The sequence below is a fragment of the Malaclemys terrapin genome, chromosome 1 (genome assembly GCF_027887155.1).
Source record: "Malaclemys terrapin pileata isolate rMalTer1 chromosome 1, rMalTer1.hap1, whole genome shotgun sequence".
NCBI classification, from domain to species: domain Eukaryota; kingdom Metazoa; phylum Chordata; order Testudines; family Emydidae; genus Malaclemys; species Malaclemys terrapin.
In genome coordinates this window covers 107,554,638-107,569,734 of record NC_071505.1, presented here as the reverse complement: position 1 = coordinate 107,569,734, position 15,097 = coordinate 107,554,638, and the positions used below count along the sequence as shown (strand labels likewise).

At 48.9% G+C, this 15,097-nt stretch overlaps 1 protein-coding gene across 3 annotated transcripts in view; it reads right to left on the bottom strand.

The window, feature by feature from the left end:
- AMN1 (antagonist of mitotic exit network 1 homolog) overlaps positions 1-15,097 on the bottom strand; it is a 179,555-nt gene that overhangs the window by 70,060 nt on the left and 94,398 nt on the right. Inside the window, exon 1 of one of the 3 annotated variants that reach the window (XM_054034540.1) lies at positions 1,653-1,837. The exons of the other annotated variants lie outside the window; for them this stretch is intronic. Within the exon in view, the coding sequence (XP_053890515.1) occupies positions 1,653-1,657 (5 nt within the window). The 5' untranslated portion in view covers positions 1,658-1,837. Of the gene's footprint in view, positions 1-1,652; positions 1,838-15,097 lie in introns of those variants that run through there. 3 annotated transcript variants of the gene reach the window in all.

The following is a 15,097-nucleotide window of genomic DNA, read 5'->3' as shown; positions in this document are numbered from 1 at the left end:
CACAATCCACCCCTCCCCCCCCCCGTTTTGAAAAGCATGTTGAAGCCACATGAATGCTGGGATAGCTGCCCATAATGCACCGCTCCCAACACAGCTGAAAATGTTGCAAGTGTGGCCACAGCTGCAGCTGGCAGTGTGGACAGACTGCAGTGCTTTTCCCTACTCAGCTGTACGCAGACAGGTTTAACTTACAGCGCTGTACAGCTGCAAATGTAGCCAAGGCCTTAGTATTGTGGAGCTCCCTGCCTGAGCCCTCGTAAATCTCTATGAGGCCCTGGTGTTCTATAGCTAATTAACTGCAGCCCAGCCACCTGGGTAATTAACTACTGACAGGTGGATCTGGGTTGGCTCATTCTCCTTAGCGGAGCCTGTCACAGGTAGGCTAGTCCCTGACTCCCTGGAAATGGCCAGCTCCCGTAACACAAAATGTGATATCTAGGCACAATAAACATTACATTTCCTTGGAAACAAAATGATACGTTTAAATATATAATTTTCAAAATTCAGTGAACATTATCCAAAAACTTTGTTGTCAAGTCAATCTTCAGTCTCAAACAAGTAATCAGTGCCCCTGGCAAGATAAGTATACATGTTGAGTGCAATTATATACCCATTGTTGCTATGCAGGACAAATGCCCAAGGACATGAAACGACAAGGCAACATATTTATTAACATCAACAGTGAGGAAATTCTGTTATCATTTGGAACCAGAGTGAGTATTAGAAAGAACTCAGAGGTACTTGATTTTTATCCCTATATTCATTCCTTTCTAGACTCTGTTGCCTCTTTCCAGGCAGTCATCCTTAGGTCATCAATTGCTGTCAAGACCACATTAATTAATTAATTAATGGAGATATCCCATCTCCTAGAACTGGAAGGGACCTTGAAAGGTCATCGAGTCCAGCCCCCTGCCTTCACTAGCAGGACCAAGTACTGATTTTGCCCCAGATCCCCAAGTGGCCCCCTTGTTAGAACAAAGGCCAAATACTCGCCTATTATCCCAGCTGTTCCCCATGGCCATAGCCCCGTTTCCCGTATATATGTATAGCAAGACAATCAATCAAGGAGGCCCAACAGATGTATCCTATTTACCCCTATCCCTAGAAAGTAATCAATCAAGGAGACCCAACAGATGTATCCTATTTACCCCTAGAAAGGAATTTAAAAATTCCATAGGTCAGCAGAATGTATGCACGCTAAGTCGTTTGTTACTGGGTATAAAAAGGCTTGCTTTACGCTTGTACGGTGTGTTCCTCCCTCTGGCATAAGTCGAGGGGGACACCCGCTCAGCTGACTGATCAATAAAGAACTTGAAGCTGTCTTCTAGACTCCTGTGCCTCCTTGGGGTAATTGGGCAGCTCCAGGGGGAAACGAGCCCATTTGGCTAACACCCTGAAGGATTGAACTCACAACCCTAGGTTTAGCAGACCAATGCTCAAACCACTGAGCTATCCCTCCCCCCCAGTTCTAGTAGCAGTGATCAAAAGTCACCTTCTAATAGTTTTTTGGTGATTACAGTCTGGTTACCATTGAACAACTGTCCACATTACAAATGTAAAGGAAAAATAAGAGTAGGCCTAAACTCTGGTCAAGAAAACTTATACACCTCTATCCTGATATAACACTGTCCTCGGGAGCCAAAAAATCTTACCGCATTATAGGTGAAACCACGTTATATCGAACTTGCTTTGATCCGCCGAAGCACGCAGTCCCCGTCCCTCCCCGGAGCGCTGCTTTACCGCGTTATATCTGATTTCGTGTTATATCGGGGTAGAGGTGTATGTGGTCAAAGGGCAGAAGGAGAGAGTGAGGAAAATTGCGAAGTAAAGTAATTGCAACAGCCAATCTTAAGAAACATGTAGTTGCAACAGCAAATGTTAGGAAAGCCGTTAACTGTAAAAGAGCAACCTGTTAATATACACGAAAGCTTGTTTTTCCTGTATTCCTAATAAGGGAAAAATATTAATAAGGAAGTGGGCTTGATTTAATGTTGCCTTTGAGCTATATGAGCTTCTGCGATCCTTTTGGGGGCAGAGCAGCCAGGCTGGCTGTCTCTTCCTGCATGCTTGTAATAAAGGAGCCTCAGGCTGTTCTGATCCAAACATAACGTGTGGTAAATTTTTCCACAACACAAATATCACTACCATATGTGGAACTTAACTGACAGTCTTATTGGCAGTCACAGCAGAGAAGCTAAGGATTCAACGGGCCATCAACAGTGAGAGACAATATTACCCTGATCAGGAGTGAGGGACATAGACAGGACCATGGAGAGGAAAATGCTCTGCTATTACCTACTCCTGTTCTACAGATTAATAAAAGACTTCTGTCTCCATGGCTCTCAGGCTATGAAATTCACTTGAATTAACTCAGACACCTTACCTCAGACTTCTTAATGCATGAGTAAACTTAATCAGCTTTTTAAGGTTTTGAACCTACAACAAGCTCCACACAGACAGAACTCAGCACCGGCTTTAGGCACCAGCCCTCCAAGCATGTGCTTGGGGCGGCACTTTCTACGGGGCGGCACTCCGAGCCCCTCCCTTTTTTTTTGTTGGAGCGGCAAAAAGCCACTGGCCCTGTCAGCACGCGAGCCGGGATCCGCACCCCCTGCCCAGCCCGGCGGCACCCTGCACAGCCCATTCGGGCAAGGAAACGCCACGCCACCCTGGGGAGACTCGGAGTGGCAGCAGGACCCCTCCTCCCTCCCTGCATCCTGGGGCCCACTTCCCTCCCTCCCTGGCTCCTCATGCACTCCGGGAGCCCCTCTCGCCCCCGCAGCCCGGGCTCTGCTCCAGGGCCCGGGCTGCTGCAGCGAGAGGGGCTCCCAGAGTGTGTGAGGAGCCAGGGAGGGAGAGAAGTGGGGTCCCCTGGAACCAAGCCCGGGCTGCGGTGGCGAGAGGGGCTCCCGGAGTGTGTGAGGAGGTGAATGGCAGGCTGGGCTCATCAGTGCTGAGCAGGTAGCCCCGCAGCCGAAGATCCTCGCCTTCCCGCCCGCTGGGGCTAGGCCAGGGCACGGTGAGGCTGAAGGGCAGCAGATCTGGGTGGCTCTCCAGGTCCTCGGCCACCAGCATGTCAAGGATGAGGGCGGTGAGCACGAACTGATCCACCTTGGCCACCAGCAGCGCCGCGAAACCCAGGGAGGGGGCCATGTTCTCCGTGCCGCCCCGCCACCTGGAAGTACTCCCGCTCCACACTGCCCAGCAGCTCCACCTGCATGGGGACGGAGTCACAGCTGGGCCAGGGCTCGGACGTCGTGTGCTGGTAGCGGATCCCACGTTTGGGGCGTGGGGGGAGCCTAGTGCTGGGGCGGCAGGAGGAATGGGTGGGGGGGGAGGGGGAAGAGAGATCCCAGTGCTGGGGTGGAAGGTGGTGTGGGGGGCACTGGTGAGCGCGGGGGGGGGAAGCCCAGGGCTGGGGTGGGGGGAAGCCAAAAAATTTTTTGCTTGGGGTGGCAAAAAACCTAGAGCCGGCCCTGCCAGCACCTGTGAAGATCCTTGGATCTAGGAGTCTGCCAATGGAGGGTATGTCTACACTGCAATTAAGAATCCATGGCTGGCCTGTGCCAGCTGACTCAGGCTAGTGGGGCATGGGCAAAGGGGCTGTTTAGCGGTGGTGTAGTCGTTGCAGCTCAGGCTGCTGTCTAAGATCTAGGACCCTCCACCTTGCAGGGTCCTAGATCCTCAGCTCCAGCTCAAACCCAGGCTCCAGCCCAAGCCTGAATGTCTACATTGAAATTAAACAGTCCCTTAGTCCAAGCCCAGTGAGCCTGAGTCAGCTGACATGGACCAGTTGCAGGTTTTTATTTGTAGTGTAGATGTACAGAGAGAGCTCACTGTATACTTCTGAGGGAATTCTGCGCCACTGCACATGTGCAGAATTTATGTCCCCTGAAGATTTCTTTGCTTCCCTGCAGAAAAATGACTTTCACAAGAGCGGTCATACGACCCTTCCCAGCAGTACATTTTGGGTATCCAGAGAGGTAAATCACTGTGGGGTAGGGGACAGGGCTGGGAATGACCCGGCTGGTGGCTCTTACCCTGCGCTGGGCTCAGCTGCTAGCCCCAGCTGGGTTGGGGAGGGCCCTGGGGTGTTTCTGGGGCAGGCCTGGTCCTTGTGTGTCAGGGTTGTGTGTAGCCTCACCGCTGAGTCTGTGTCCTGGGGGGAGCTACGCCGTGATCTCCCACCTCTGTGCAGCTAGTGGCCTCTGCTCCCCAATGCCATGCTGGAGCCTCCACATTTATTTGACAAATAAAATTTTGCAGAAATTTAAAATATTGTGCGCAGAATGCCCTCAGGAGTAACTGTAGAATCAGGTCTTACGTGTTTACAGGACAGAAGCCTTAATAAGACTGTATTAACTCAGCTTTCATGAAAATTACCAGCCCCAACATTAAAATCTCATCATGCTCCCTAAAGTAAGGCAAAAGTTATAATAAATAAAATAATAAAAGATATTTTACCTCCCCATTAAAAATATTTTCTTGCACAAGATGAGGGCAAATTGATTTTTGCAAAGTTGAATTAATGTAGTTTCCTGCACTTAATTTTCTTTAAAAAAAACTAAACAACAACAACAAAAAACCTGGGCTTCATTATAAACCCTCTGCATACAAGCAAATCTCACTGGATCTGTTCTGATGTGACAGCTGCATAATCAGGTGGCAGAAATTTGAGAATACACAAGCAAATACACATACATTAAGTAGTCCTTCTAGACACTGCATATTCAAATAAACACATCTGAAGCAGCATCAGTTATATTACAATTTCTATCCATATTTAATTTGTACTGCACCATAAAGGGTGTGCAAAATATGAAATTTTAGACAAAGGTCAGTAGGACTTGCTGGGCACTGATGCTACTTAACAAGCAAACTGATGAACAAAGCCTTTGCAGATATTTAGCATAAGATGTAAACAAATAAGGCCAAATAATGCTCCCATGTATGCCAATATAAATATAGGCTAACTCCCCTGAAGTATTTGTATAGCTGAGAAAAAGGATTTGGCCTGTAGACTTGTTATACACAATGACATGACACACTGCAATGCTCTTCTTGCACGTTTTGTGAAACATCAGCTACAATAATAGGAGGGGGGGAAAGCCTCTTTGAAGGAGGCTGGATTATTTGAATAAGGGAGCAATACAATTGCAATGTGTATGGTTCTTGGAGGCGACAAGGTGTGGGCTGTGGTGAGAGCAGGGTCCAAATTACATCTGAAATCTTACCAGAAACAAAAAGTGAGCAACATGGACAGGAGGCAGGACCTAGTCATGTTTTTTAATTGTTTTCATATATGAAAACATTTTGATCCGTTATACCAAGTCCTTTAGATGACAGTGTAAAAAGATATAAACAACAACATGAAAAGGAAGCAAAGGTGCAAGAACTTTTTCCTCTCAAACTCTGAATCATGAAACACCTTTCATTATAATCTTTAAATGTTTTAATCTTCTACATTACTCAATCATTCGTGCTGTAGGACAAGGAGCCCTCTTTCCCTAGACTGGGAAGGAGCATGATAACAATAGTCAGAGCTGCCAATGGCAAAGGGTTTTTTTTTTTTTTTTTTTACTGGATGTGACCAGTAGTAATATCCAGCATTTCTATAGCATTTTTCATCTTCAAAACACTTTAAACAAAACCCATTAACTAATGTAATGGGTCTGGTAAAGGGAGCCTATAGTGTGCCAGGAGAGTTGACTCAAAGACTGTGCAAGCATACCCAGATAGACACATACCTGTGGGCAAAGCTGGTCTACACTAGAAAATTACTTCGACCTATATGTCTTGCTGGGGCCCTAGGCAAGTATGAAACAAAGTAAGGTGTGAACCAAAGTAGGCCTTTTTAGAATAATAGCACTAGGTACCAGCTAACCACATGACTACATTCCTAAGAGAATGGTAATTAATCAGGTAACCACACATACATTCCTAAGAGGATGGTACAGAAACACACAGACCCCTTGTAAGATAAGAACGGAATGACAGGATAATGCAGAGGTTTTCAAAATGGGCGGCGCGGAATGTATTCTGGGGGAGCATGAGACGCTTGTGGGGGGAGGGGGGAAGAGGGAAAGCTTACTGCACTCATTCAGAGCTGGATAGCCAGAGAGCAACAGCTGTTGGCCGGATGCCGGGGGGAGGGGCGGAGAGACTTAAGCTACTAAAGACACAAAGAAGGGGGCCACGATCAAATACGTTTGAGAACCACTGGGATAACAGATGAGGAGATTTTGTTCAAATTATCGCGTACAAGGATGGTAACTAATAACATCTGGAATGTAATATGTAACTTGTTTGTATCAATGCATAACAGGAGAGTAACAGGCTAATACAAAGCTACTCCTCCTAAGGGATAATACTATGTTGATTGAGCGGATATACCTTATCACTAGCATACATGTGTCAGCATACTCGTAACCCTGCTATAACGGATGCTGAGATGGTGCTTTGTTGACAATAAACCTAGCCAAGCCTTTGCCACCAAACCAAGCTGCGGTCTTTCTTTATTATTGTAACCCTTCTGCCCATCTAAGTTGGCAGCAACAAGGGCCGGGTTCTGTATCTAGGGGTTCCGCTTCAATAACACAGTGCAAAACCGGCTCGAGCCCCCACCCAGTGACCTGGGACAATTACATACCACCCCCTGGGTGCCTCTAAGAGGCAATACTTCCCCTCTCGCAAGCACGGAGTCTGAGTGTAACAGAAAATGTTTAATAACATGAGGCAAACGACATCAGCATTAAATTGGAAAAACACCACAACTAGAGTTCATAGACCAAACCATGAGCGAAGACCCACCCCAGCAAATTGGGCCGTGTCCTCTCCCGTTGGTTCTTGGAACCAGCGACCCAAGAATCACCAAAGTCCCAAAAGTCCGACAACCCCCCAAAGTCTCTGTCCCTGATCAGTGCAGCCCCAGAGTTCAAAAAGGGGGGGGTGTGTGAGCAGGGTGTTAAGGGGCACCTTACGTGATCCGAGGCCAACCGGCTGCTTCTCCGTGGGGTTCCACCCAGCCTTCACCACGAACTGCTCCACTCCACCCGCAGTCCCACTCCTGCCGTCCCACGAACTGCTCTGGCAGCTGCTCCGCTCCGCTCACCGACCTGTGAGCCGTGCCGCTCCGCGCCGCTCACCGACCTGTGAGCCGTGCCGCGCCGCGCTGCGCTGCTCCGCTCCGCTCCGCTCACCGACCTGTGAGCCGCTCCGCTCCGCTCCAGCCGTCCCTTGGGCCGCTCCCACAAGGCTCTGTTCTGTTAGCTGCTCCTCCAGCCGCTCCACTCACCGACCTGTGAGTCGCTCAGCGCCACTCCAACCGTCCCACAAGGCTCCACTCTGCTAGCTGCTCTGCCAGCCGCTTAGCATTATAGCTTCAGGCTCCCCCACTAGTTAACACCGCCTCAGTGATCTCAGCTCTTTTGTGATTTCAGCTCATAGTCGGGGAGCCCCGGTGCTAGTGCACCACTGGCCCAAAGTGAATTCAGTTCAGCAGTCTGTAACTAGACTTCTAATGGAATCAGAAGTTAGCTCTGATATTCAACAATGGAGAGAGGAGGTAGTGCAATTGGTGTTTCAACCCCTCAGAGAGGGCCCATACCATCAGGTACAAATACCTGTCCCCATCCTCTCTCAATTCACTGGGTTTTGTAACCCATGCCCCTTGACAAGCACATGCTACTTAGGTAATGGTGAATGACTCACATAGCTCAGTCCTTCTGTCATACACAGTTCCACTGGCCTTGATTCACAGAATCAGGGTAACAAAACTTTATTCTTCCTGCCCCAATAACAGAGAAACTGGGGATCCCACACCAGCCAAAGTAACCACTTTGAGTTGCTGTTGTTTCATGCCAGGCGAGTGGGTGTGCCTATGCAAACAAGATCAGCCCCTGGAGTTCTTTTCCACACTCGCCATAATTCACCACCAGATGTCAGGGTAGAGCTCATCCTGACTCTGCTTACATCATGAACATCAAGGTCTACTGAATCAACAATCTATGCTGGTGCAGGGAACAGTGGAGCTCCAGGAACAGCCTGGAGAAAAAAAAGAAATCGATACCCCGGAGCGATGTAGTTAAGTTGACCTAAGTCCTAATGTACACAGCGGTACATCAACGGAAGAATTCTTCCACCAATATAGCTATTGCCTCTCAGGGAGATGGATTTACTACAGCAATGGGAGAACTCTTCCTGTCACTGTAGTAAGTATCTATCCTGAAGCCATGCCACTAGCATTTTAAGTGCAGACATAGCCTGAGCGTCCACACTTAGGCCTCATCTACACTACAGAGCTTTGTCGACGCAAGTTACGTTGACATACAACCACCACCGTAGCATGTCCACACTATGCTCCTTGTGTCAGTGGAGCTCCACCCACAAGAGCAGCTCTTGCATTGACACAGAGAGCAGTGCACTGTGGGTAACTATACCACTGTGCAACTGGCCGCAGGGTTCTTTGGAAAGAGTTTGCAATGCCTCATGGGGGCAGGTACAGCATCACATGATGAAGGTTTCTCAATCCCATCATTCCATGGGCATCCTACTAGATTGCCAGCCACTTTTCAACTGCCCTGGTAACCTGCAACCCAACCATCTCGGTCAGAAAGCATGTATCCTGCACTGTTGTTCAGTATTGTGCTGTGCATTATGAACACAAAGCTGTAAGAGGAACTCAACTGGGGGGCGCTATGCGGCTGGGGGATGCCTTAAAGGAGCATATTAACACTGAGCCACAGTAATGTGTGTGGCTGTAGTGTGCTGAGCCTGTTATTATTTGTTTGCACCATGCTATGTGTTAGAGCAAAGGTCAACTATTTGCCTATTATCCCAGCTGAAACAGAGAGAGACCCAAACGTGGTGGCTGAGCAGTTGCCTGAAAGCCCTCCCAACTGGTCACATGACACGGCAGGCCGAGCCCGCCACGGCTATAGTACAGGGGATGAAACGCTGCATTAGAAAAACCCCAAACTGGGCTAAGTTATATAATATAAGACAGGAAAGAAATGAAAACTCAGCTGCTTTTTATGAGCGGTTTTGTAATACCCGTAAAAGATATACAGACCTTGATCCTGAGGACACCAACGGGAAACGGGTACTAATCCCCCTTTTCATTGGACAGTCCTATGAGGACATTAGGAAGAAGTTGCAGAAGTTGGAGGGGGCGTCGGGCAAGAATATTGAGGAACTTTTAGAAATTGCCATGAAGGTTTATGATCGGAGGGACGATGAGGAGCGGAAGAAAGGGGCCCGTGTTTTAGCCATGGCCCTAATGGAAGGATATGAAGAAAGGGGGGACAAAGTTAAGGGACAACCAGGGTCACCGGGGAAGGGGCAGGGCCCCCGCCTGGGTTGAAATCAGTGTGCCATCTGTAGGGAAGAGGGACACTGGAAGAATGAATTCCCCCAGCGACAGGCCATGGGAAAGGAACGTAAAAATGAAACCCTGTCCCTTCCCATCCTCTACAACAGTACAGGACTTTTGGGGGAGGGATCTTCTCCATAGGTGGCCCGGGGGACCCAGCGGCCCCTCCTGGCAGCACAAGCTGCCAGCCTGGATCCCACGGTAAAAATTAAAGTGGAGGGCCGCCCAATTGAAGCCCTTATTGATACTGGGGTCACTCTTAGTTTGCTCCCCCTTAATAAGGCTCCCTGAGGTAGAGCTCAGGGATGTGCCATAGTCCAGGGGATTGAGGGACAAACTACAGCTTTGGAAAATTACAAGTTAATAGAAGCCCCCTATCCAGTTGTCCCGAATCCTCATACTATTCTGGGTCAGGTTTCCAAGAACCACAGTTGGTTCTCTGTTGTAGATTTAAAAGATGCCTTCTTTTCCATCCCCCTTGATCTGGAATCTCAAAGACTGTTTGCCTTTGAGTGGGAGGACCCAGATACCCACTACAAAGCTCAATACCTTTGGACCGTTGTCCCACAAGGACTTACCTGTGCACCCGAGATCTTTGGCAGCCAGTTAAAAAGAGACCTCGCCCCATTCCTGGCTAGACACCCTTCATGCAACATAGTCCAGTATTGCGATGATTTGCTCTTAAGTACTGAAACAGAGGCAGCCTGTAAAGAGCAAACTATAGAGCTCCTTAATTACCTTGGGGCACAGGGCTATAAAGTCTCTAAGGAAAAAGCTCAGCTGGTTAAGCAGCAGGTCACTTTTCTTGGATATCATCTTTGCCAGGGAAGTCGTAGTCTGGGTAAGGAAAGAATCCAGGTTATACTTGATAGCCCTCAACCCAGGAACCCCCGAGAATTAAGGGCTTTTCTGGGATTGACTGGCTTTTGTCGGCTCTGGATCCCTGACTACGGGGGAAGAGTCAAACCATTATATGAGTCCTTAACTAAAGAAGTTCTGCTCCACTGGACGTAGACCAGAGAGATGGAAAAAGCATTTCGAGAGCTAAAAGAAGCCTTGGTTCAGCCTCCCGCTCTAGCCCTCCCAGACCCCTGGAGGCCATTTACACTATACGTTCACGAGAGGGGAGGGGTGGCTGCTGGAGTTCTGTGCCAAAGGTCGGGGCCAACCTGGCGACCCATTGGATATTACTCAAAGGTGTTGGACCCTGTCGCCAAGGGGTGGCCTGCCTGTTTACGGGCCATTGCAGCAACCGCTCTCCTTTTCCAGGAGGCCAAAAAGTTGACCCTGGGAGGGACACTGAGGTTGTGGTCCCCCATGGGGTGCCTCAAATACTGGGGACAGGCGCCGGGGAAAAGCATCTAAATCCCAGTCGACATACTAGATATGAAGTGGGGCTCTTGCTAGCCCCCAACCTAATCTTTAGGACAGTTAGCTCCCTCAACCCAGCTACCCTATTGCCCGATCCTCGGGTCTCCCATGAGACCAGCCCCATTCATGACTGTATTGAAGTCTTGCAACAGGAAACCAAACCCCGCCCTGACCTCTCGGACTTGCCTTGGCCCAACCCTGAAATTGAAGGGTACGTTGACGGGTCCAGCTATGTGATAGATGGCAAGCGGTTTACCGGAGCAGCAGTAATAATTAAGAACAAAGGAGTACACAAGTTTAAACTCAGCCCTAATTTGTCCGCCCAAGCGGCGGAGCTAGTGGCTCTTATTGAGGCTCTCCGGTTGGGGACCGGGAAAACTATTAACCTGTATACTGATAGTCGCTATGCCTACATGGTGGTACATGCTCATGGGACCTTGTGGAAAGAAAGGGGATTTATCACAGCTTCAGGCCAAAGAATCGCACATGGGAGCCTCATCAAAACACTTCTTGAGGCCCTGATGCTTCCCCTCCGGGTTGGCGTAATACATGTACGTGCCCATGGAAGGGCCCTGGAGGCCGAACAGCGTAGGTATAATCAATTGGCTGATCAGGCCGCAAAGGAGGCCGCACGAGAAGGGGCCTCATAGCTCCTCTTGGTTCAAGATACAGAAGCTAAACCCCCCCCCTTCCCAATACACAGCTGAGGAAGTATGCCACGCACAGGCTGCGGGAGCCCAGCAGAGAATTGTTAGTAATTGCCCTGTTTGTCAACGAACCAACCAAAAGGCATGTGGCCCTCCCGCCCCAATGGGAGGCCGGCCCTGGGCCATATTCCCTTTCCAAAAATGGCAAGTTGACTTTGCAGAAATGCCCCCTTGCAGGGGCTATAAATACCTACTCGTATTTGTGGATCAGCTTACTGGATGGGTAGAGTGTTACCCCACCCGGAATTGTCAGGCCTGAGCTGTTACTCAGGCCCTGTTGCATGAAATACTTCCCCGATTCCATCTCCCCGAAACGACTGAGTCTGATCGAGGAAGTCACTTTACTTCACAAGTGGTCCAACAGGTGTCCCAGGCACTCGGTATACAATGGAAGTTGCATACACCCTGGAGGCCGCAGAGCTCGGGTCAGGTAGAAAGAATGAATAGAACTCTCAAAGATACCCTCACTAAACTATGCACAGAATCTAGTTTAAAGTGGTTTGATGCGCTACCGCTCGCCCTTACCCGCATTTGAAGGGCCCCGCGTAAGGGTCTTAAGCTTTCACCCTTTGAACTGGCCTTCGGGGTCCCTCCCCGAATCCTTATCCCGGGGTTCCGGGAGGATGTAAACTGGGAAATGGGGAAGGACTCCTTATGCAAACAGGTCTCTGGGCTGCAATCTGTCTTGTTACAGTTACATCGATACGCGGTGCCTTTTCAGGCCCTTCCCTTGGATCAGCCCGAGCACCCGTTCCAGATTGGTGATCAGGTCCTTGTCAAGAAGTGGAAACGGGACCCCCCTCACACCACGGTGGGACGGCCCATATACTGTTTCACTCATCAGCCAAGCTGCAGTTAAAATTCTTGGGAGTGACAAATGGACGCATCATACGCGGGTAAAGCGGTTTCTGAGCCCTAACCTGGAGACTGAATCAGCGGAAGAGGACACCAGCCCTCTGTCCGCCCCGGCTCCAGACGCCCGGGATAGCACAGGTGAAGACTCCACCTGGGAATACCAGCAGCTGGACGGACTAAAGGGACTGTTTAGAAAAAGATAATGAAATTATTGTTAATATTTCTGCTTATGTACTTCCATCACAATTGTGGTTGGGAAAATAGGTTTTTACAACTGGGGGAGACAATAGCAAACTTCTTTAATCTCAGTAACTGTTGGGTGTGTGGAGGCCCAGGAGAATTGAATGAATGGCCTTGGGTAGCCCAGCCGGTACAGCCCAAATGGTGGCTCAGTAATTTAAGCATAGTGCACGATGGAACGGGAGTTTGGACTGAGGATAGTAGTCCCTGGCGACTTTATTCTTCTGGAATGGGTATTCTTTGCCTTAATCGGACAAGGCGGGAGGGAGTGTACGTGGGAGAAAGCAAATGTGATTGGACTCTATCCCCAGGATTTGATTGCTGGGATCCCCACTGTCGCCCGTATGACTGTTTTAAATATCAAGGGCGATGGAACCACACCCATGTGAAACTTACCAATAATAGTTGGGTGAAATGTTCCTACCAACAACCTAAAGGCGAAGGTTGCAAGGCCGTAGGACAGGATAGGTTCTTTGATGCCCTATCTTTAACTTGCCAGCGAGACAATACCACTAGCAAGGACCACGTGGTACGGTGGTTTCAATGGGCATGGCAGCATCATAATGGAACTCGAGTATGGGGTTTCAGCCAGTTCTGGTCTAGCACCAATCAGCCAAGATGGGACTGTGATTGTGTCTGGAACGCGGGAGCTGGGGCGTGGAAGTGTAGTTACTGTGATTCGTACGGTGACTCAACCGTTGGGGGACCTTTAGGGACCGATAATTATTTATATTTCGAACAACCAGAGGACTCTGAGGCCTGGGATGGTCCTTTTGCTAATGGAACCTGGACCCTGAAAGGCCATTATTGGATCTGCGGATCCTATGCCTACTGCAGATTGCCTCCAAATTGGTCAGGGATATGTTATATTGGCTACATTAGACCCTTGTTCTTTCTATTACCCCCGATGCAGGGAAATAAGTTGGGAGTTAAAGTATATGACGATTTGATCAGAGAAAGGCAGTTCGTGGACTCCACCTTGGCCGCTGGAAGCTCTCAAACGTGGGGAGCTCAGGAGTGGCCCCCTGAGAGGATTATCCAACACTATGGACCGGCCACTTGGAATCCCAATGAATTAATATCCGGGGCCAGAGAACCTATTTATAACCTAAATGGAATAATTAGGTTACAGGCTGTTTTGGAAATCTTAACCAACCAAACATCCGCGGCTCTTGACCTTTTGGCCGATCGATCAACCCAGATGAGGAATGCAATCTATCAGCATCATATAGTCCTCGATTATTTACTGGCGGAGGAAGGAGGAGTCTGTGCAAAATTAAGAGTCTAATTGCTGTTTACAAATCAACAATAATGGAAAAATGGTAAAACAGTTAACGAAAGAAATGAGGAAATTAGCCCATGTCCCAGTTTAGACCTGGGGAGGGTGGGATATGGACTGGTTTACTTCCTGGTTACCGCAACTAGGATGGCTCCGAAAAGGTTTCCTCTTCTTTGTACTCTTTATTACAACCCTACTAATCCTAGCTTGCTTTGCTCCCTGTTTAGTTGCGTTAGTCCGACAAACGACCAATCAAATTGTATATCAACAAATGATGGCACTATACCAGCCCGTGAAAACTGAGGATTGGGGGCCATAGAGCTCTCAAAATGCTTTTAAGGGGGGAAAACCTTGTTAGAGCAAAGGTCAACTATTTGCCTATTATCCCAGCTGCTCCCCACATGCACGAAGCTGCTTTCCGCATACACCTATACAAAACAATCAGTCAAGGAAGTCAGACATATGTATCCTGACGACCCCCAGAAGGATAATCAATCAAGGAAGTCCAACAGATGTATCCTGTTTACCACTAGAAAGGAATTTAAAGATTCCATAGGCTAGCAGAATTTATGCACGCTAAGTTGTTTGTTACTGGGTATAAAAAGGCCTGCTCTGCGCTTGTAAGGTGTGCCTCTCCCTCTGGCATTAGTCGAGGGAAGCACCCACTCAGCTGACTAAACAATAAAGAACTTGAAGCCGTCTTCTAGACTCCCGTGCCTCCTTGGGGTAATTGGATAGCTCCAGGGGGAAACGAGCCCATTTGGCTAACATTATGAACCTTGTAACAATTGCTGTGTGCACCCAAAAAGTAACACATTTTAAATAACTTTTTAAAGTAGCACTCGGTAATATAACTGAACAGTAACACAAGAAGCCCACTGAAGTGAGTGTGTGTGTGTGAGAGAGAGTCTGTGAGAGAGAGAGAGAGAGAGAGAGAGAGAGAGAGTGTGTGTGTTGGGGGAGTGAGAGAGACTGTAGAGGGGGAGTGTGTATGTGAGAGAGAAAAAAAGAGTGAGTATGTTGGGGGAGAGTGACTATGCCAGCACGCAGTCTCTAAGTTCAGACTGCAACCAGAAGTAACCAATCCTGAGGCAGAAGCTGGTGCACAGATAGCTGGTGTTCCCCTGTCCCCCATCCCAGTTCAGCAGAGATCGGTACACCGGCAGTGGGAGGGGGAAATCCTGACATTAGCCTCCCTCCCCAGCTATGCTCTGCACAGCAGCCTTCCCCCCAACCCCTATAACAGTAGCCTGCCCTGCCTGCTGCTGTGGTCCT